General features: G+C 46.4%; 1 protein-coding gene across 2 annotated transcripts in view; it reads right to left on the bottom strand.

The window, feature by feature from the left end:
* The window catches only part of LOC126529843 (cell adhesion molecule Dscam1-like), a 1,068,543-nt gene that overhangs the window by 646,958 nt on the left and 397,369 nt on the right, over positions 1-24,216 (bottom strand). For both annotated transcript variants that reach the window (XM_055070116.2, XM_055070117.2), the window contains exons 6-8: positions 23,715-23,906; positions 8,308-8,475; positions 6,914-7,031 (exon numbers count right to left, since the gene is read on the bottom strand). In XM_055070116.2, coding sequence (XP_054926091.1) covers positions 6,914-7,031; positions 8,308-8,475; positions 23,715-23,906 — 478 coding nt within the window. The remainder of the gene's footprint in view (positions 1-6,913; positions 7,032-8,307; positions 8,476-23,714; positions 23,907-24,216) is intronic.

The following is a 24,216-nucleotide window of genomic DNA, read 5'->3' as shown; positions in this document are numbered from 1 at the left end:
AGCCTCGAATTATCATTGGTAACTACCAAACAAAGAAAGAGAGAATGAAAGAGAGCATAGAGTAATATAAACACGCAAATAATTCAAATCTGTGAATGATAGGGTAGAGGAAAATGAGAGTGGCGGAAGCTAAAACTTGTCTCAGGTGGGGGCACCATGCACATCTTTCGCACTTTGAATGGGAATTGGAAATTTTTGCTGCATACCAGGCTCAGTCAATTGAATTACTATCGCACTTCGAAATACTGTCACGCGGTAGTGAAGGTAAAGAACACAGTAGCAAAACGGTGAATCGCGAAACTAACTCTTTATTGGGCGAACCTGTGCCCAGAAGAACAAGTTACACTCAAAACGCAATTGTAGCGGCGAACACAGTCGGCGATCGTCGAAATCCGATCTGCAGGTCAAGCGTGTCTGCTTTTATACATGAGTCATCGAAGATTCCAGAGCAATCGCTGGTTCTGACGTGTCTTCCGGAAAGCTCTGCATAATTCGCGTCGCAAATGCATTCAGATTACACAAGCTTCAGTGATGACAGACAGCAGGTAGAACTATCGATAACATTCGAGGAACTTTTGATACATACGGAGGCGTCTGGTGCAGAGCGATAACATTTGTTAGACGGTAGAAGAGGTCACCCGAAAAAGATAAATAAGTACACGTGTCAATGTCCCCCTCTCAAAAAGTATCGTCCCGATGCTACAAACATAGGAGGAGGGCGAAAAACAAAAGGACACTTATTAAACAAAACAAGAAAGAAACAAAGTCCGAAGTAGTACAGTGCGAAAAAAAGGAAGTCGAACGTTCAGCTATGCAAAGTCACAAAATTCGTTAGCGCTGGTAAAACAGCTTAAGGTTTAAGGTCGTCAGTAGGGCCGCTGTGACAGCGAAATGCCGCCTGGGACGACCTCATAGTCAAGTGCGCCAATGCGTCGGATGATCTTGTAGGGTCCGAAATAGCGGCGTAAAAGCTTCTCACTAAGCACTCGCCGGCGGATTGGGGCCCAGACCCGAATACGGTCGCCAGACTCGTATTCAACATATCGTCGTCGGAGATTGTAGTACCGGCTGTCGATCCTCTGCTGATTCTTGATGCGCAGGTGGGCGAGCTGTCTTGCTTCTTAGGCATGCTGGAGATAGGCGGTGATATTGAGATCCTCTTCATCGGTGACGTGCGGCAGCATGGCGTCGAGAGTCATTGTTGCTTTCCTTTCGTGGACCAGCTTGAACGGCGTCATTTGCGCTGTTTCTTGCACGGCCGTGTTATAAGCGAAGGTTACGTACGGCAGGTCCGCATCCCACGTCTTGTGCTCTAGGCCGACGTAGATTGCTAGCACGTTGGCTAGGGTCTTGCTAAGGCGCTCCGTAAGACCATTCGTCTGTGGGTGGTAGGCAGTTGTCCTCCTGTGGCTTGTCTGGCTGTATTGCAGAATGGATTGGGTGGGCTCTGCTGTAAAGGCCGTTCCTCTGTCGGTGATGGGAACTTCTGGGGTGTCATGTCGCAGAAGGCTGTTCTCGACGAAGAATTTTGCCACTTCGGCTGCGCTACCTTTCGACAGAGCTTTCGTTTCAGCAAAATGCGTGAGGTAGTCCGTCGCCACGACGACCCACTTATTTCCGAATGTTGACGTCCAAAATGCTTCCAACAAATCCATCCCGATCTCCTGGAATGGCCGGCAAGGAAGCTCGATTGGCTGTAGTAATCCTGGTGGCCTTGTAGGCGGTGTCTTTCGTCGCCGACAGTCTCGGCATGTCTTGACGTAACGGGCGACGTCGGCGGACATGCGCGGCCACTAATACCTTTCCATGTATACTCGATAGCGTCCGGGAGCATCCGCGGTGCCCGCGGGTCGGATCGTCATGAAGAGCGTGATGTATTTGTAGACGCATTGCTGAGGGAACAAAAAGGAAGTAGTTGTCGCGGACTGGTGAGAACGTCTTTACGAGCAGGTTGTTTTGAAGCGAGAACGAAGACAATACTTGCTGATGTGCCCTAGGGGCCACGTCGATGTTATCTTCACAATATTTGACGGGAATGTTTAGCTCCGGGTCTCCTCGTCGCTGTTCGGCCAAGTCTACCGCGCTCATTATTCCAAGGAAGGGGTCGTCATCCTCGTCGTCTTGCGCTGGCAGGTCAATGGGGATGCATGATAGGCATTCGGCATCAGAGTGTTTTTAAGTGTAAAGTTGGGCCAGTAGGTATACATTCTTAATGGTAACAGTGTGATAAAAACGACGATGGAGTGAAAGGACACAGGACGAGCGCTGACCCACAGTTTGGTGATGCGTGCTTTAGTAAACTTAGTTGTGAGTCAGCGCTCGTCCTGTGTCCTTTCGCTCCATCGTCATTTTGATTGCGCTGTTGCAATAATGAACAAAGTGTTTTCGTCCGGACTTGTAGATTACAGTGATGTCATATTCTTTCAATCCTAAGTTCCACCGCGCCAGCCATCCTGAAGGGTCCTTTAAATTCGCTAGCCAACACAACACGTTGTGGTCACTGACGACTTTGAACGGTTTGCCATATAGGTGAGGGTGGAATTTCGCTGTAGCCCAAATGATGGCACGGCATTACTTTTCGGTTGTAGAATAATTTCCTTAAGTTTTTAGCAGTGATTGGCTAGCGCAAGCTATCACCCGTTCAAGGTCGTCTTTCCTCTGGATTAGCACGGCACCGAGGCCTAAGCTACTGGCGTCAGTGTGGAGTTATGTAGCGGCGCCCTCGTCGAAGTGCGCAAGTACCGGTGGCGACAGCATCCGTCACTTGATTTCTTGAAATGCGTCGTCCTGTGGCATTTCCCACTTGAACTTGACATCACATTTAGTTAGATGTGTAAGTGGCCCAGCGCTACGTGAAAAGTCCTTGACAAAGCGCCTGTAGTAGGCACACATGCCAAGGAATCTATGCACTGCTTTCTTGTCGATGGGCTGCTGGAACTTTGCGATGACAGCGGTCTTCTGCTGGTTGGGGCGAACGCCATATTAGCTGATGACGTGCCCCGGAACAGAAGCTCATCGTCAGCGAAGCACAACTTTTCAGGCTTTAGAGTAAGCACTGTTCACACGATGGCCTCTAGTACTATGGCAAGCCGCCTAAGGTGATCGTCAAGATTTCTGGCGAAGGCGACGACGACGTCATCCACGTAAACAAAATAGGTCTGCCACTTCAATCCTGCTAGTGCCGCGTGCATCAGGCGCTGGAACGTTGCAGACACCGAGCAGAATCTGAATGTCATGGCATTGTACTCATAGAGGCGGTCTGGCGTGGTGAAGGCGATTCGTGAACTCACTTGTCGACTTCTCTTCGCCAGTAGCCAGACTTGAGATCATTCGACGAGGAGTATTTCGCGTTGTAGGGCCGATCCAATGGGTAGTCTATCTATTTGAGGGGGTATACGTTCTTCTTCGTGACTTTGTTCAGTCGGCGATAATCGTTCTTCGCCTGTCCCGTTCTTCTCTTCACCAAGACTACAGAAGATGCTCACGGGCTTTTCGACTGCTGGATGGTGCCATCGCGCCGAATTTCATCGACTCGTTGTCTGATAGCTTCACGTTCTAACGTCGAAACTCGGTAAGGGCTCTGGTGGAGTGCTCGAGCGCACTCTTCCGTTATTATGGGATGCTTTGCAACTGGTCTTTGACGAATTTTCGATAACGTCGAAAAGCAGCCTTTTTATCGTCGGAGCAGACTTCTGAGCTGTTGCTGCTTATTCTTGGGATGTCTTCGATTTATGTCGAAGTCTGCTTCGGAAACTATGGTCGTCCAGGTAGATGCGGCAGGATACCAGAGGACAAATACATTGCTGGTTTATACAATTTCCTCGATGTATGCGATCGTCGTGCCCTTGTTGGTGTGCTTGAATTCGTTGCTGAAGTTTGTCAGTATCACTCTCGCTTGTCCTCCGTGCAGCCGAGTGATCCCTTTTGCAACGCCAATTTCACAGTCGAGCAGTAGACGTTGGTGGCCGTCGATGACGCGTTCTGCGTCTGCGTGTGTTTCGGTGCTGACGTAAATGACAATAATAAATCCAGTTGGGATGCCGACTTGATCTTCAAGCACATTCAAGGCATGGTGACTAGGAGCACTATCTGACGGCATCGCTTGACCTCCGGATACTGTTATCGACTTGGACTTCAAGTCAGTGATTGCACGGTATTGGTTCAGGAAGTGCATGCCGAGATTTACATCTCGCGAGCGCTGTTGAAGGACAACGAACGTCGCAGAGTAGTTCCGGTCATGAACTGTAATTCTTGCCGTGCAGATGATTCCAGTCGGCGTTATGAGGTGTCATCCAGCTGTCCAAATTTGAGGGCCATCCCATGCAGTCTTGACTTTCTTGAACTCGGCAGCGAATAATCCACTGATAACGGAGCAGCCGGCTCCAGAGACTACAAGCGCGGTGACTTCGTGGCCGTCGAGAAGCACGTCGAGCTCGGCGGTACGTTGTCATGCGTTGCAGTCGGGTCTTGGGGTGGGATCACGGCTGCGTCGTGTTGACGTGTTTATGGAACGTCGCGTAGTCAGCTCTTTTTTTTCTCGGAGTATTCTTGGCTTCCAGGCTTCGTCGGGATGGCGGTGTCTCGTGGATACGTCGTCGAAATAGCCATGTCGGCATCTTCGTCAGCGGCGGAGGATCTTGGTCAGTTTGACGTACAGCAACCACGCTTCCACCGGTTGCTGCTTTTAGTTTTCCGGATATGGGCTGGCGGACCGGCCCCGGTCTGGGCCTGTGTATGGTCGGCGCTGCGGCGACAGGTAACGTCCTGGTCACGGCGAACGGGATGGTCGTCGAGGGCTCCGCTGAGTGGCGGCGAGGTAGTCGACGATATCACTTGGCCGTTCCCCTTGCTGTGGGCGCAGCGCGTTCACGGCGAAGCCTCGCAGTCACGAGTTGCAGTATGGGCTCCAGCGGTAGACATGTCCGGCTTTGTCGTAGTGATAGCAAATCGGCCGGTGTTCGGGGGGCGCGACAAATGTACGTTTTCCTCGGGTAGATGCTCCGAGCGATGGCCAGGCGGGCTGGTGGCGGCGGCGGCGGTGGCGCGTTCGCTGAAGTGGACCTTGACGGCGGGCGACGGCGACGTAGGTCATCGCTTCCGGCTGGGCTTGCGGTGATGCCCAAACTTCTGATTCTTCTAGTGACCACTGAAGCTCGTCTTTAGCTAGGTCAGCGCTTGGGACCACCTGGAGCAGTTCGTCCCAAGCGAATGCCACTTTGAGTCAGAAAAGCTTTTTTCTGAATTCTCTTCTGCATCCGTAAGATTGGCTGCTGCCTGTTTTCAACATGCCAAATTGCTCTAGCAAGAATTTTGAGCCTATAATTTAGTTCGCGGTTGCAAACAAATAGAAGACATTTAAGTAAAGTTTGGCGAGTCCATCAAATAGAACCATCTCGCTGCGAGCGGACGAGTAGCTACAAATGCGTAACGGCGTGCTGTCCAAGCAACGAATGCGAAGTACAAACACAAGCAGCAATCTGTACTAACGTTTATTGCGAAGCGACAGACCATTATGTACATAGCCATCACTAAAAAAACTGAAGAAAATAAAGGGAATGAAAAGAAAAGAAAGATACAAAGATACACAATGCACTAAAACGATATGCGTAATAACAATGGTGAATAGAAAGAACGATTCAGAAACCACAGGCCAACAGACCAGGATAGCATAGCTGATGCGCTACGACATGGACCTGAACTTTCACGAATGGACGTAGCACATCACTGTACCATCCGCGCATGAAAGACAGTAACAATGAAGCATTACGCTATCTCCGCTGGCTATAGGGAAGCGAAAAGTGTTATGTTAACCACCGCGACCTTTTTGTCGACTGTATGGTACTACGTAATACCGCTCTCTTGTGACTGTGTTCACATCGCGGTTGCCAAGAGTTGCGTCAGTGAACGTAAACCAACAGCGTGGAATGAACGAGGACGACGCGAGTGCATCGTGGCCCCATTTCAGCGCCAGTCCTGCGCACCATAAACTCGTGCTCGCATATTCCGCGCTGCTGCGTTGTCCTTCTTTGCTATAAACCAGCTCGACCAAGAAAATCATTTATTAAGTGAACATCTGGTAAAAAAAAACGGAAACAAAACACGTCAAACTCGATATGGAAATTCAGCCGTCAAACTGTAGATTTCCGCTGCAGTCCGTAGTCTGTCTTGTATTATCCGTACACTTCTGGTTCTACCCCGTGACCTCGAGCAGGGAACTGGTCGGATTGTGGAGGCGGCTCTTACCCTCACAACTGTTGTAACACAAAAGTGGTCAGAGGAAAATAAATGGCGTTTTTTTATTGGGCAGATGAGCCTTATAACTGCCCACATTGCTCTTTTATTTTTTCTAAACTTGCGGTGTTGCCTATACCTTGTGTCATTGACATATGTTTTACTATGTTTGCACGTCCTGTGCTCTGTCTGTCTTCATATTTGATCTTTTTATGAGGACAGGCAGTGTACTTAATGTTTTTTTGTACCGAAATAAATGCTAGAAAAATTAAGGCTCACTCGGTTCCTGAATTCCACCTTCCTTTTTTCTCCTTTGCAGCGCTTGACTATTCTTTTGCAGCATTAAACATGCTAGGAAAATTCTTACAGTTTTCAATAATCATAAATTCCTTTAAAAGATCTAAGGAACGTTGGCACATGGTGAAATAAGTGCGGTCATCGATGAGCGGAGAGCCTGAGATAACCAGTCTTATTCAAAATAATTGAATAGCACGCTATTACACGTAAATCTCTATAAGAAAAAGTTACAGGCGGTCATTCCCATTTTCACAGCAATTTCCTTACTGATTCCCACAGAAATGTGCGCATAGAATACCGCACATCAATATGGCCACTGAAAAAATGAAGAGAATTATAGCGATGTCTCAAAAATATCATGCGCATAAAAAGTTTAACCACTGACCTGTATTCTGGAACACTGTAGCCATGTGCGACACAAACCAGTTCTGCAGCGCTGCCTTCGTCGACAGACACAGCTGATCGGGTAAATATATGTCGCGGTTGAAATGGCCCCGTCGACGCTGCAAACGGCATGAGAAAAAAGCTGGAATTACTTGCCATTGTTCACTTTCTCCAAATAGGAAGTGTAAAGATAAAATACAATACAGCAGCTTAATGTACTCGTGCTTAGCAAAGACAAGCATACAAGGAAAAACATTTGCTTGTGTTAATATATTCTTTATTCGATAGTAATATATTACATTCACTATATAGGCAGCGTACTGCGCCTCTCTGGTACAGGATGCCTACGGCGCCTACTGAGGTTCGAAAGCAGACAATATTTGCTGACTTGGATGGCATAATTAGCGCCAGCGAACAAGGACAGAAGGTAGACGACACCACAATGCGCTAATTTCAAACAACTTTATTTTCAGGAAACAATCACCTATTTAACCTATGCACAGAGGTGCCCCCTCATCGAAATTTGTATCACTGTTCCACCAGATAGCCTGAGCCTCAATAATCTCTCGCACATCTTTATATTTGTGCTTCGCAAGGACCCGGCAAGACCCATACACAGGCACACAGCCGCATTCCTGACAATGAGTTTTCATTATGCACCGGTTGCTCCCCTTCAAATCCGCAGCTGTATTAATCGTTTAAGTATCAACTTTCCTACCAATGCACCTTTAGAGACGATGTGTTAAGCTATTCTACATCCTGAAAATACGTTAATATTGAAATCTGAAATTTGATATTTAGCCACTTTCTCAGACAAAACAGACACAACCCAAAACTAAAAAGTAAAACAGTCTCCTGACTGAATGTTGGTCCCGTACGGCGAGACAGCAATAGCGACTCATGAGGCATACAACAATAACAAAATCCCATGTAAATATCAGTCATATGCATCAGTCACAAGAAGACATGACAGATATGGTATATGTACTTATATGGACTCCCAACCACAGTAAGTGAAATACCTAGAAATGCACAACCCTTTGTCTGAAATAACCTAATGGAAAAATAAAAAGACCGAGAAGCAGAAAGATAAAGCGATAGAATAACAGCATAAAAGCTGAAAGAGGTAATAAGCATACAAATTAAGAGAGCCTTCTTGACCTATACATTCGGAAAAAGCAAATTGAAGCACGACGCAGCTGATTCGTCTGAACAATCAAAACTTGGAATGATCTGCAAAATGTTCCGTGGTTGTTCACTTCTCTGGCGCCAAGTTAGCAGCGCACTTATATGTCCCCTTAGCGAGGCCTTTCCCGCTCTACCTCCTTCACGGTTTGCCACTGGGTACACACTGAACGGTACAAATGTGACATACTGTAGACAGTTTGGACTTACGGTTGACAATGACGCGTCCGGCAGTGTCGCTGACTTTGACGCTCCCGGTGAGCTTGTGCCGGGTCTGGCAGCGATACGAGACGCCGTCGTCGGCCGAGCTGACGTTGCGCACCAGCAGCTCGCCCGACGGGGAGAGCACTTTGTACCGGTGGGGGAGGCCGCCCGCAGCTGCGCGACGAACGCATTCGTTCTCTGTAGACTAACTGGCAATCTCGAATACCGCGGCAAGGACGCATGGGGAGGATGCACACCGCAGTGACTTCCACCAAGCTATTTGCTCGCTCAAAAAAAAAAAAAAAACACATATCGCAACATATATACATTTAAAAAAGAAGAAGAGCAAAAAATTGAGACTAATATAGTATTAGGTCGTGTCATCCACGCCCCTGATGTCCAGAACAATAGCTGTGTGCCAGACAGTGTCGAAGAGAGGTGATGCTAACTCACAATTTCTCAATCGACTGATCTCACTTGGCTTGCGGATTTCACTCCACGCAAACACACACACACACACACACACACACACACACACACACACACACACACACACACACACATATATATATATATATATATATATATATATATATAGATATATATATATATATTGTGATATCATCAGAAGCCAACAAACACTGACACCACGGACAACACAGGAGAAATTGCTTGTACTTAATAAATGAAATAAAGAATCGACAAATTAATGGAAATGAAAGTGGATGAAAACACAATTTGCCGCCGGTCGGGAACGATCCCACAACCTTCGCATTTTGCGTGCGATGCTCTACCAATTGAGCTACCGAGGCGCCGTTTGCCCCTCCACTTCCTTGGGCATTTATGCTTCATATTTATGTATTTAGTGATTTAGCGTAATTTCAGGGCCATTATGTATTATAGAGGGGAGTGGTTACAAGCAAAACTGGTATATTGGTATATTCAGCAAACAGGAGCTAATAAAGCAGACAATTATATATATATATATATATATATATATATATATATATATATAAATATATATATATATATATATATATATATATATACATATATATATATATATATACCATAACACATAACAAATGGCACCTGGATATACAAAGTTAGCTATGGCGTTCGGGAGTACAGGTTGAACAATGCGACGAAAAAGGTTCTTAGTTATACAGTGCAAGCTATGACATTCTTGAATAATTGATGATCTGCGATGGTGGCCGTCGAGGCGGTAAAGCGATTTTACTCATTGGAAGTGCATGGTACAAATGACTGCAAGAAAGCGTTGGATTGGCAAAATGGAATGCCGACCTTATGAATGTGATCGTGTGGGCGCTACATACGGAGGCGGAGAAATAAGTTTTTTGCGTAACAGCGGGTGATGAAATAACTCATGAAAAAGGCGCAGACGGAACATTTTGCGACGTGATGACAACGACGGTAAGTTAAGGCTAGATTTCATGGCACTGATACTCGCGGTTCTATTATAGTTAGAAAAATGAAACGAGTAGAGTTATTCTGAATCATTTCCAGTGAGTTGAGTGCGTTAGGTTTATTTGACCTGGGTCCATGATTCAAGCAGCATACTCAAGATTGGGTAGTATTAGAAATTTATAGAGGAATAACTTTAAGGAAGAAGGTGCTTGAGGAAAGTTACGTCCTAAGTAACCTAGCATTCGGTTAGCGTTACTTATTATATGGGCGATGTGGGTATTCCAAGTGAGATTGGAGGTGATGTGAAGGCCAAGGTAGTTGTAAGTTCTTACCAAATCTAATGGAGCGTCATTAAGGGAGTACACAGGTGGTTCACTGGTAGTTCTTGATACACCCACGAATTTACACTTGTCAACATTTATTTTCATTAACCCTGAATTTCACCATGAAAACGGCGTTAAGATCAGCTTGAAGCCTGGTTACATCCTCGTCGCAAGTTATTTCGGTGTAAATTACACAGTCCTCAGCAAATAGGTGAAACTGAGATGAAACACAGGAAGGTAAGTGGTTAATATATAAAAGAAATAGGAGGGACCCAAGCGCGGGGCCCTGTGGTACACACGAATAAACAGGACTCAGATTAGAGGTTACTTCGTTCCCTGAAACAAACTGTGAACGGTTAGTGGGGAACACTTCAAGCCAATAAAAAATTTTAGGATCAAGGTCAAGAACGAGTGTATAGTAGAACCCGGGGAGCGTTAGCCAGTGCCAGCACTCGCACACCTTGGCGGCGGATGTGCAACATTCTTTTTGCCGCAGGCGTCACGAGAACGTCACGATAACGTCACGGGAACGATCCCACAACCTTCACGAAAGTTGTGGCATCGTTCGCCACCTGCGGCAAGTAGTTATTTCATCCACTTTCATTTCCATTAATTTATCGTTACTTTATTTCATGAATTAAGCAGAAGTAATTTCCTCTGTGTTGTCCTTGGTGTCAGTGTTTGTTGGCTTCTTATGATACGACTAATAGAAATCGGGCCCCTCGGTTAACCTCTTCTCGTCTATTACATAACGAAGGTCTTGAATCCGGCAACATTGATGCCTTGAGGTAGCATGTGTGGGTTTATTGACGGTTGGCTTCACCCAAATAGATCAGGTTCTCATGACGCCTGCTGCAGAAAGGATGTTCCACATCCGCCGCCAAGGTCTGTGAGTGGTGGCGCTGGCTAACTTTCCCAGGGTTCTACTAGGAAACATGAATACCTAAGAAAGTGGATGGGGAAATGGCACCGCGGTAGCTCAATTGATAGAGCATCGCAAGCGAAATGCGAAGGTTGTGGTATCGTTTTCCGCCTGCGGCAAACAGTTCTTTCATCCAATTTCACTTCCATTAATTTAACGTTTGTTTATTTCATTTGTTACGCACAAGTAATTTCCCCTATGTTGTCTTTGGTGTCAGTATTTGTTGGCTTCTTACGATATGACTCATACAAATCGGGCCCCTCGGTTAACCCCCTTCTCGTTTATTACATAACGAAGGTCTCGAATCCGGCAACATTGATGCCTTCAAGTAGCATATGTGGTTTTATTGACGGTTGCCTTCACCCAAAAAGATCACGTTCTCGTGACGCCTGCTGCAAAAAGGTTGTTCCACATCCGCCGCCAAGGTCTGCGAGTGGTGGCGCTGGTTAACTTTCCCAGGGTTCTACTAGGAAACATGAATACCTAAGAAAGTGGATGGGGAAATGGCACCGCGGTAGCTCAATTGGTAGAGCATCGCAAGCGAAATGCGAAGCTTGTGGGATCGCTCCCTCCCCCCCCCCCTTGTGTCAAGTTGTTTTTTTCATCCACTTTCATCTTCATTAATTGATCGTTTCTTTATTTCAGCGATTACGCCCAAGCAATTGGTCCTGTCTTGTCCTTGGTGTCACTGTTTGTTGGCTTTATGATGTGACTATTAGAAATCGGGCCCCTCGGTTAACCCCCTTCTGGATTATATATACATGTGAATCAGTAGAAAGGAAACCTAGGAGCCCGATTTTTGTTCCGCGAGGGCCAAAACATCAGTAACGTTCGGTAATTTTCCTACGTATATATATATATATATATATATATATATATATATCAAGATCATCAAGATCAGGATTTGTGCAGGCGACTGTGTCGTACATAGAGTAATTATTGATGATTCTGATAAGTTAGCGTTACAAGCAGACCTCTACAAAATATACACTTGGTGCAGTACGTCGCTTATGACTTCAAGCATTGCTAAGTGCAAATATATCCGATTTTCTCGGAAACTCATATCACATTAGGTCCAATGTCAATTGAACAATCAGCTCCCCCCACCGGCAATCGAAGTAAACTATTTAGGTGTAATTTTTTCATAGGACCTAACTTCTAAACGCCACGGAAAAGCAATAACTTTCAAAGCTACATGCACGTTTAACTTCAACCACATAAGCTTTAGAAGTGCACTTGAAGACGTAAAGGAACACTTGTATATATCTAACAGTTGCCTTATTCTTGAGCACGCTTGCTCTGTCTAGGACCCACACACACAATATCTTGTGGGAACGCCTTATATTGTGTATGTACATGCATGCAGTGTTAGCATATGCGCTCTTTTACGTAGTTCTAGTATGCCCTATTCCTAATGGTCAAAGCGACAAATGTGGTACTTGTGCTTTCTGCATTTTAGACACTTTTGGTAGTCTGGCGTTTCCTTGTGGACGGCAGCATCTTAGATTTTATTTGAGCTCACTTCGATAATCCTTTGTATCTGCTCCCCGTACTATAATGATCTCCGGTGAATGTAGGTATCGAAAGAAAGAAATATGAACGAGAAAAAACGAAAGCAAGGTACCAGATTTTTATTTGTCACAACCACGAAAAACCAACAGGCAATAACAAGGAAAGCACAGATAAAGTATTGGCAGTCCGAATCAAAGTGCAGAAATGATCAGTAACTGGAAAGTTGAAAGCGCATGCAAAAATTCACCGACGATTACGATACTGCCTAATGCAAAATTTGAGCGCTGCTCTGTACGTGTTTTCATTTCGCGATATACTGGCTGGTGCCGACAATCTGTCTCGTGCGGCATGTTGCGAACGGAGTGAAATGTGGCGCGACTGCCTCGCTAATCGGAGGATTACGAGAAGCAGCGCGTGGGTGAAGCGTGGGCGCGATTAACAGCAGCCGCCGCAGACAGACCTCCGCTCACGCAGCGCATTGTTCCCATAGAGACGACTCGGGCTACTCTGGCGCCGTCTCCAGAAAAGCCCATCGCGAAGCCCCTTCTGCGCGGCACTACGCTTTTCTTCTCACGCTTTCGTCACACCCTTCTCCTCCGCGTTCCAACTCACGATTCCGCTGCACCCTCATCTTCCGCTTTAGTTCTCGCGCTCTCTTGTCTATCGCCGTCTTTCATCTCCCGCTGCGCTCTGCGCTCACTTTCATCCTTCCCCGCATTTGTTCGCTTGGTTACGACAACCAAGACTGACGCCGATGCTCGCCGGAGTAAGAAGCGCCTAAGAGCTGTGCTCTAAACAAACTGGCCGCATGTGGGATACCAACCGATCGCACAACGTGTATCACGGTCCTAGCCATTGCGCTACCACATCGCCGACGTGCTGTGTACTTATCCACTAATATGTATATCCCACAAAGTGGACGGCAAAACGGCGTCGCGGTAGCTGAATTTGTAAGATCATTGGAGGCCTAATGCGAAGACAAGGGTTCATTGGTTTGTATCGCACCTGGGGGCAGTTGTTTCTTCATCCATATTAAGATTTTCATTTTTTTATCATTTCTACATTTCAAATAAAACTACACACAGTTTTCTCTGGGCCTTCCATGGTGTTACGGTCTTACTTTAATGCTGTTCGCATTGTTTACCTACTTGGGACGTTTTGAACTCTATCTATCTATCTATCTATCTATCTATCTATCTATCTATCTGTCTGTCTGTCTGTCTGTCTGTCTGTCTGTCTGGTCTGTCTGGTCTGTCTGGTCTGTCTGTCTGTCTGTCTGTCTGTCTGTCTGTCTGTCTGTCTGTCTGTCTGTCTGTCTGTCTGTCTGTCTGTCTGTCTGTCTGTCTGTCTGTCTGTCTGTCTGTCTGTCTGTCTGTCTGTCTGTCTGTCTGTCTGTCTGTCTGTCTGTCTGTCTGTCTGTCTGTCTGTCTGTCTGTCTGTCTGTCTGTCTGTCTGTCTGTCTGTCTGTCTGTCTGTCTGTCTGTCTGTCTGTCTGTCTGTCTGTCTGTCTGTCTGTCTGTCTGTCTGTCTGTCTGTCTGTCTGTCTGTCTGTCTGTCTGTCTGTCTGTCTGTCTGTCTGTCTGTCTGTCTGTCTGTCTGTCTGTCTGTCTGTCTGTCTGTCTGTCTGTCTGTCTGTCTGTCTGTCTGTCTGTCTGTCTGTCTGTCTGTCTGTCTGTCTGTCTGTCTGTCTGTCTGTCTGTCTGTCTGTCTGTCTGTCTGTCTGTCTGTCTGTCTGTCTGTCTGTCTGTCTGTCTGTCTGTCTGTCTGTCTGTCTGTCTGTCTGTCTGTCTGTCTGTCTGTCTGTCTGTCTGTCTGTCTGTCTGTCTGTCTGTCTGTCTGTCTGTCTGTCTGTCTGTCTGTCTGTCTGTCTGTCTGTCTGTCTGTCTGTCTGTCTGTCTGTCTGTCTGTCTGTCTGTCTGTCTGTCTGTCTGTCTGTCTGTCTGTCTGTCTGTCTGTCTGTCTGTCTGTCTGTCTGTCTGTCTGTCTGTCTGTCTGTCTGTCTGTCTGTCTGTCTGTCTGTCTGTCTGTCTGTCTGTCTGTCTGTCTGTCTGTCTGTCTGTCTGTCTGTCTGTCTGTCTGTCTGTCTGTCTGTCTGTCTGTCTTCTTACGCGGATCCAGTGGAGCATGTTATTTGTCTGTCTTCTTACGCGGATCCAGTGGAGCATGTTATTTACCAGCTTGAACCCGAAGGTATGCTTGTAGTCGTGATTCCAGCAAGGTCTTTCCATCGTCGTCATCTCAGCATCGACATCTAACTTTTGTCATATTGGCATCGTCACGCCTTCTACACCGACACAGTTCGCCAAGTAGGGCGATTAAGTATGTGGTCATGATGCCGTCGTCGTCATTTTATCATGGTCGTTCTAGCTTCATCAATAGCGTCTGGTCATGCCATCGTTGTCACCTCATCGCCATCATGCAGCCTTCATGATAAAGTTGTCGTTACGCCATTACCGTCATAACTCGTCGTCATATCTGATTGTTCTCATACCACTGTAATGCTATCGTCGTCATTACGACGTTGTCACAGAGTCGTCTTCAGGCATCCCCTGTGGTCGTACTGCGGTCGCGGTCGTTCCATCATCGTCACATTAACTTGGTCATCCGACTCTTTTTGTGCCATCGTCATCATGTCATCGTCGTCACACCGTCGTCGTCATACTATTCTCATCATGCCGTCGTTGTCGCGTTGACACCTTGGCATCGTCAACACTTCAGTAACGTCATCCCATTATCGTCATACTACTTTCGTCATTCCATCGTAATTATGACGTTGTCATTCAATGGTCATTAGACTCTCGTAATTGCGTCGTCCTGATAAAGTCAATATCACGCACCAATACCCATGCCGTCGGCACGATGTCATCGTGGTCGTGAAACTCGTCACTCCAACTTCGTCATCCCACTCTCCTGATGCCGCCCTCGTGGCACCATCGTTGTTACACCATCGGCCTCGGGATACAGTCGTCATCACGCCTGTCATGGCTTGCCACGCGTTCGCCGTCGGAGCGAAGTCGTCGACGGGGCATACAAGCCATACCGTACTCAAACGAACACAGCGAAGGAGTCAGAGTCGGAAGAAAGAAAGCAGATATCTATAGACTGACAATGATACACAAATTAAAAAGAAATTACACAAGTACACTAACACACATGGACTTAATATAGACCAATGATGGCAACAAAAGAAATACAAAGAGCAATTAACAGTGGATGTAAAAACTAACACCACACAGGAATGCACTTAACAGTGGTCCACGAAAACATAGTGCAAAGGAAAACAAGTGGACATATGCATGGCCAGGCAGCAGCAGCAAGTCCATAAACCGTGGAGCCGACGGCAGAGCTTTCCAGAAGAACGCTGGCGAGCCAATCTTGTTGCAGTGGATGCGACTGCTGTGCTGAGTTTGCACGGAGTCTAGGTCTGACGACTTCCCTCGAGCAGGCTGAGCTAACTTAAGGGGAACAACCGCGAGCTTCGTTGCAGACGTTGGTTTGTTGACCGCCTCTTACGTCAACTAGTCACTCGGAGTTCAGACGTGGTTAGGGGGCCCAGCCGATAGTGGACGGCACTAGCCCCTCGACGCTACTTAGCAGGTTATAGGTTCAGCTTCTAAACTGAAGTAATGACAACTTGATTAGGTCGAGTGGATTCATATAAATCTTGAAGCAGCGCAAGGAAGACGAGGATAACAATCGTCCTGTTGTGTGTGCTTTCGATTGTGCTCGTCTTCTTCGCGCTGCTTAAAGTTGTACTTCTAGACTGCCTGGTAGGTCTAAAACCTGCGCGTAAATGACTTCTCCTTTTTCTCGTTCCCTGGGCCGTGGAATTGCAGATATGGGTGGCGATCCAATCAAGTTGTATCAATTGTATTACATCAATTGTATCATGACTCCTCCCAAGGTCTTGTCGGCGCCCCTTTTAATTAGGAGCAACGGAACGGGTGCTTCCCCCCGCTGTTGGAGGTCGCGCACTTGCATTGCACTACACAGATACACACGCACAACACCCTTGACTCCATGGCGGACCTCTATTGCCCGCTGACGAACACAGAAGAAACAACGGCAGCCAGCCATACGGCGCGAAACCCTCTGACAACACATACACTGTTAGCAATTCATGAACACGGGATTGCCCCCAGACATCACATATTTCGGGGTATCGCAACTCCTCCCGTCTTAGGAAGCTTCTGCATGCACGCGCCGGGAAGAGAATGCACAGGGGTTCCTACAAGAAACTCTCGGGACGTCAAGGTCTCGCCAACAACAACAACAACAATAACAACAACAAACTAATCTCTAAACCTGCCTCGACATTTTCGGCCGCTTGCCTAAGAGGCCAGTCATACCCGTGTTGCTCAGATCAGCTCGCCGGTTTCTGCTCCTATGACCTTTCGGCGCCCGTTCCTCGGTGCTTCGCCGACTCGAACAATGCCACACCATGACGACGCCATTGCCGTCATACACTCGTCGTCATCTCATCGTCACTGTCATGCCATCGTCGTCATTGCATTGCCATCCTAAAGTTGTTGTCATGCATATGTTCGTGGTGATGCCATCGTCGTCGTTCCATCATCATCATTCAAGTCTTCACATCTAGCTCTCGTCATGTAGTGGTCGGCACGCCATCGTCATGTGTTGTCGCCATCACCACGCGGTAGTTTTACCACCATAATAGCTTCAATAACGTCACCACGTTGTCCTTATTCCGTCTTCTTCATACCGCTTTCTTCAGTACATCGACGTCATTCCTTCTTAATCATTCTATCATAATTATGCCGCTGTCATGCCGTCTTCGTGGTTGCGTCATCGTGAAACAGTCGCCAGCTTCATGCATCTATTTTCAACATGCATCATCATCGTCATCGTTTTTCGTCATCAGGCCGTCGTCATACCGTCGTCATAATTTAATTATCCTCATGTCGGTGTGGTCACGCTGCCGCCATTTTACCATCTTCATTATTTATTGATGGTCATCTCAATGTCGTCATGCTGCTGTCGTCATAAGGACTTTGTCGCTGAAATGATGTCATTTCTTCTCCGTAATGCCAGAGTCGTCAGGGCTTCGGTGTCATACATTCGTCACCAATGGGTCATGCTCGTGGGCGATCTTGGCAAACGAATTCCATGGCAACATGGTAGGGTAGGAGATTGTCACATAAAGCACTGGTGACCTTCCATTCAACGGAAAAAGATACGCGCTGTTCAAGTGTACCTCTCTTACAGTATAGAAATAATAACAGTCATTGGTCGGGAGAAGTTTGTAAAATTGAACGTAAGATAAATAATGGCGAGGGCGAAATTAGGCAATGTTCAGTCGTGCTGAAGTGTGCAACGTTTCCTTAGTTTCCCGTCTTACGTATGCGCTGGAAGCACTGCACTGATCACGACTTCGCATTCAGGCACTGTATCGCGTATATGCAACACTTATTTGGAGCTAGAGTTGTCAATTGATGCGGCGTGATAATCTGTTCCTCCCCGTTGAACGTGGTGGCCTAGAATTCGTCAATTTCGTTGTCAATATTGTTTCTCGCCTGTTTTTCTTTCGAGAGAGTGACCGCCCGTTTTTGCGTGAAATCTTGCAACTTCGATTAGTTCATTATTTTCCTAATAAAGCAGTGTCATCAGATGGCAAAGATGACCCACAGGCTTTTTTCGGGCTTTCTCAAGGAGGTCGTTGACTCATTTCTTTTCTTGAAAGTTACATTCAGCCTGGAATAGATTTACACTGCGAGTCGCAAAGTAATTTCTATGACACCGTTCCTTTGTATCATGCTTTGCACCAGATCCTTTGTATCGTGCACCTTATTTAAGTCGGTCTTCTGAGGATGTAATAAGGCGGGTGCCTAAAATGTGTACACATACTGGAGTAAAAAATGTTTCTTTAACTTGCATTCGGGAACACTCCCTGTTAAAACATAAATAAATTCAAGGAGCTGCTTTATGCAGTGGTCAACGAACTGTCCACTTGTATGGATTGTAGGGATTTTTGTATTTGGGGGGGGGGGGGGGGCATTCTCAAACGGACGCTTAAGAAGGAGATTGACATCATCATCATCATCAGCAGCAGCAGCATGGTCAAGCCCACTGCAGGGCAAAGGCCTCTCCCATTCTTCTCCAACTACCGCGGTCATGTACTAATTGTTGCCATATTGTCCCTGCAAACTTCTTAATCTCATCTGCCCACCTATCTGCCACCCCCTGCTACGCTTACCTTCCCTAGGAATCCAGTCCGTAACCCTTAATGACCATCGGTTATCTTCCCTCCTCATTACATGTCCTGCCCACGCCCATTTATTTTTCTTGATTTCAACAAAGATGTCATTAACTGGCGTTTGTTCCCCCATCTAATCTGCTCTTTTCTTATCCCTTAACGTTACACCCATCATTCTTCTTTCCATAGCTCGTTGCGTCGTCCGCAATTTAAGTAGAACCCTTTTCGTAAGCCTCCAGGTTTCTGGCCCGTACGTGAGTACTGGTAAGACACAGCTGTTATATACTTTTCTCTTGAGGGATAACGGCACCCTGCTGTTCATGATCTGAGAATGCCTGCCAAACGCACCCCGGCCCATTCTTGTTCTTCCGATTATTTCAGTCTCAGCATCCGGATCCGCGGTCACTACCTGCCCTAAGTAGATGTACTCTCTTACCACTTCCAATGCCTCGCTACCTATCGTAAACTGCTGTTTTCTTCCGAGACTGTTAAACATTAGTTTTCAGCAGATTAATTTTTTAGACCCACCCTCCTGCTTTGCCTCTCCAGATCAGTGAGCATGCATTGCGATTGGTCGCCTGAGTTACTATTCATGGCAATATCATCAGCGAATCGCAAATTACGAAGGTATTCTCCATTAACTCTTATCCCCAATTCTTCCCAATCAAGGTCCCTGTATACCTCCTGTAAACACGCTGTGAATAGCGTTGGAGAGATCGTATCTCCCTGCCTGACGGCTTTTTTTTATTGGGATTTTGTTGCTTTCTTTATGGAGGACTACAGTGGCTGTGGACCGCTATAGAGATCTTTCAGTATATTTACATACGGCTCGTCTACACCCTCATTCCGTAATGCCTTCACGACTGCTGAGGTTTTGACAGAATCAAACGCTTTCTCGTAATCAATGAAACCTATATATAAGGGTTGGTTATATTTCGCACATTGCTCTATCACCTGGTTGATAGTATGAATATGGTCTATTGTTGAGTAGCCATTACGGAATCTTGCCTGGTCCTTTGCTTGGCAGAAGTCTAAGGCGTTACTGATTCCATTTGCGATTACCTTAGTAAATACTTTGTAGTCAACGGACAGTAAGCTGATCGGTCTATAATTCGTCAAGTCTTTGGCGTCCCCTTTCTTATGGATTAGGATTATGTTAGCGTTTTTCCAAGATTCCGGTACGCTCGAAGTCATGAGGCATTGCGTATACAGGGTGGCCAGTTTCTCTAGAACAATCTGCCCACCATCCTTCAACAAATCTGCTGTTACCTGATCCTCCCCAGCTGCCTTCTCCCTTTGCATAGCTCCTAAAGCTTTCTTTTCTTCTTCCGGCGTTACTTGTGGGATTTCAAATTCCTCTAGACTATTCTCTCTTCCAATATTGTCGTGGGTACCTGTGGTACTGTATAAATCTGTAGAGATCTCCTCAGCCACTTGAACTATCTCATCCATATTAGTAATGATATTGCCGGCATTGTCTCTTAACGCACACATCTGATCCTTGCCTATTCCCAGTTTCTTCTTCACTGCTTTTAGGCTTCCTCCGTTCCTGAGAGAATGTTCAATTCCATCCATATTATACTTCTATATGTCAGCGGTCTTACGCTCGTTGATTATCTTGGAAAGTTCTGTCAGTTCTATTCTAGCTGTAGGGTTAGATGCTTTCATACATTGGCGGCTCTTGATCAGATCATATACATCACACCATACTCAAGTAGGTTTCTGCCATTTAAGATTACTGGCAGTCATCCCTCTGACATGTTCATTGCACTGGGTTTATACAGCCTTTGGAGATGTAGACTGTATGATTACCATGCCGAAAGCCCGCAATCTGCAACATCCTTCTTTCGCGAAAGTGCAGCTTATGTGAGAAATGTGTACGCTGCGCAGGAACTTCCGCTTGAGTGGGTCAACTCGCTGGACGCATATGTGTGTTTGACCGAGTTTTGAGTGCGTAGCTGCGCCCATTCTGTAATATATATTCAGCTTGATTTTCCATGTAATAAAGAAAAAAAAGCAGCAGTGACCTGGCGGTAGAGAATCCGCCTCGTTTTTCCTATACCCAAAAGCGTCCCGACCTCAACAGGTGCATTTGGAGCGCCACACGGGAAATGGCCTCCATGGGAGAGGTCCAAACATCACTTTTTTGTTTGTGCTCACGAGGGTTTCGACGGGAATCTAGGGCGCAGGCTGCTTTCTCAAGCATAGAACCCCTGAAGAAAGCCGAACGCCAGGCCGAGGTACACTGATGCCCATTGAGAACCAGTGGGCGCCCGGTGGCTGTGGGAATCGAACCCGAAGCCGAGGCGGGCGCTGTACAACTAGGCTACGGGATCACTACAGATGTTAAATAAACTTGAGTTCTAAAATACGGTGTGTGGCTACATGGCACGAATGCTGATCGCATTACATTTGACCGTCATCGTGAGATCAGTTCTGCCGTAGTATTTATGCTTTTGACTACACACACACACACACACACACACGGATATATATATATATATATATATATATATATATATATATATATATATATATATACACACACACAGAGAGAGAGAGAGATGTGAAGGTCTTGAAGCACATGGGGGAAACCTACTTTACCGACATATCGAGAATGGGACCGCCCTTAGTCGGTAATGTCCCGTTTTTTTCTTCGTGCTTCTACTCTTTTAGTCCTTTACGTCGTTTGCCGCTGGTTTCTGCAATTCCACGTTTTACTAATGATATATATATATATATATATATATGTGTGTGTGTGTGTGTGTGTGTGTGTGTGTGTGTGTGTGTGTGTGTGTGTGTGTGTGTGTGTGTGTGTGTGTGTGTGTGTGCGTATGTAATTTCCATTAATTTATCGTTTCTTTCTTTCATTTATAAAAAGCACAAGTAATTTCCCCTATGTTGTCCTTGGTGTCACTGTTTTTTGGCTTCTTATGGTATGACTAATCAAAATCGGGCCCCTCAGTTAACCCCCTTTCTTCTCGTTTATTACATAACGAGGGTCTCGAATCCGGCAACATTGATGCCTTGAGGTAGCATGTGTGGGTTTATTGGCCAGTTGCCTTGACCCAAAAAGATCACGTCCTCGTGACGCCTGCGGCGAAAAGGACGTTCCACGTCCGTCGCCAAGGTCTGTGAGTGGTGGCTCTGGCGAACACTCCCAGGGTTCTACTAAGACACATAAATACCCAAGAAAGTCGATGGGGAAACGGCGCGGCGGTAGCTCAATTGGTAGAGCATCGCACGCCAAATGCGAAGGTTCTGGGTTCTGTTCCCACCCGCGGCAAGCTGTTTTTTCATCCACTTTCATTTCCATTAATTTATCGTTTCTTTATTTCATTTATAAGAAGCACAAGTAATTTCCCCTATGTTGTCCTTGGTGTCAGTGTTTGCTCGCTTCTTAGGATATGACTATATATATATATATATTGTCAGGTGGTAGTAACCGTCAACATCAGAGTAGCGAAACTGTGAATGACGGAACTAACTGTTATTGAGCGAACACAGTTGCCGATCGCCGAAATCTGAGCAACGGGCCAAGCGCGTCGGCTTTTATCTATGAGTCGTCAAAGGTGCCAGAGTAATCACTGGTGCCCGCGTGTCTTACACAGTAGTACACGAGTAGTACACAGAGTACTACTACTCAACTCACGTCGTGCATACAATCAGATCACACAAGGTTCCGTGACAACAACGGATATAACTATCAATAAGTTTCGAGAAACTTCCGTATGTGCGCGTGCGTGCGTGTGTGTGCAGAAAGGTTTATCTGTAAAGACGGGAAGATAACGATTGTTCTTCTCGTCACCCTCGTGCTATATTCTCTGAAGCCGACAGGATTAGCGTCTCATGTGTCGATAAACATGGTCGTGGCCACAGGAACGTATTCAGTCGTCATACCAAAGTTCACTGGGGCACCCGAAGACATTTCAGTGCGGCTGCGGCTCTTCTAGGGAAGGAATAATGCTGCTTCGTGAGCAGAGCTGAACATAATCGGACACTTCAGTGAGTACGCTCACGGCGAAGCGCCCTACTGGTGCATCACGGAGCTCTAGATAATGAAGATGGATCGTGGGAGACGTATAATTAGAGTGAACTTGAACACTCCATATTCGGCTGCGGATCTATTACTAGAAATCATGCACTACCACCTAAACTCTCCAAAGCTGTTGCAAATAGATAGCTCGAGCTAACGGCATCGTAGCCACGGTGCTAGCAGGGTCCATGACGTCACGTGAAAGCTATCAATTAAGTATATACAGCTGGCCTGCCGTGCAGAAATGAAAGACAATCACATCGAATGAGAAATGACCTTTTGCGCCGGTTGAGCTTGCTCTTGCTGGGCTCACCGTCTCCACTACAGCGCTCTGGCGAACAGCAATGCCAGAAGTATATGTGCCTATTCAGCGAACAGCAACGCGATGCTCGTGCTACAACCACCAGCAAATATCTCGTGATGTAAAGCCATGTGTAGGAATCCATTTTATGCCAGCACAATCACATGCTAGCATCTCTTTGCGTTCTGGTGTGTTGAAGCCAGTTGCTGAACAAAATAAACACGAAAGCAACACCAGGGAACTGGATAGCACATACACAACGATGCGTTTTTTTTTTCTTATGTCACTTCGCGAATGATGCATGCTTTACCCACATAAAGAGATAGAGACGGAAAGAAAGCTCTTTAATGGACTGCACAGAATTCTGCCACTGTGCGTTTTTGGTGGCCTACGTGCTACTGAGAATCTAAAGAGAGCGGCAAAGGTGAAGAAAAGCAGAAAGCTATATGATGAAACAATGTACAATTGAGACAAATGTGATGGTGTTGATGTTAACAGGCTAAAGCTTTTCAATTAAACCAATGACTTCAAGAAATATGACAAGAAATTCTGAAGCTTGGCGTTTTGTTGTAGAAGACATAGTACCAAGTATTATTCCTAAATCTAGTGGTTCTTGGGAAACAGAGTCTATTCTATCAAAATAACAAGATCTCTCGTGTCATGACGGTTTCACTTACCCTTTGCTTCTGCCTTTTTAGATGCGCTTTTCTCGGCGCCGCCGGGTTGGATGAAGAGGCCGTCCTCGCGGAGCCAGCCGGTGACCTCGATGTCCTCCCGAACGAAGGTGGGCATCTGGCAGTGCAGAACGGCAGTGTTGCCTCGCACCACGAACTCGTCGTACACCTTGGTCTTGTACTCTTGGGCCACCACTGCGTCCATTCACCGTCAGGAAGTCACTATACACGCTTGCGTTTATAAAGAAGTGTAGGCCTACCAAATGTTTGTTTACAAGGTAGCATTGGTACCACCCGCATTAATGATAAGAAAGCCATTTCACTGAGGATTGTCCTCAGTTCGTGTTCCTGCCATGTGCAGGTAATCATATGGTTCACACGACGATGTCAACACTCGGTGCACCTTGACGCCTACACTGTCCCTATCGCAGATGGTATTCAAGACAGGGCTCAGGCCGCCGTGCCATACGCAGCAACGGCCGGTTCAGAACGCCCCGTTCTAAAC

Source organism: Dermacentor andersoni, chromosome 5, assembly GCF_023375885.2.
Source record: "Dermacentor andersoni chromosome 5, qqDerAnde1_hic_scaffold, whole genome shotgun sequence".
NCBI classification, from domain to species: Eukaryota; Metazoa; Arthropoda; class Arachnida; order Ixodida; family Ixodidae; genus Dermacentor; species Dermacentor andersoni.
Note: the sequence above shows the minus strand (reverse complement) of the source record. Positions and strands in the feature narration are given on the sequence as shown.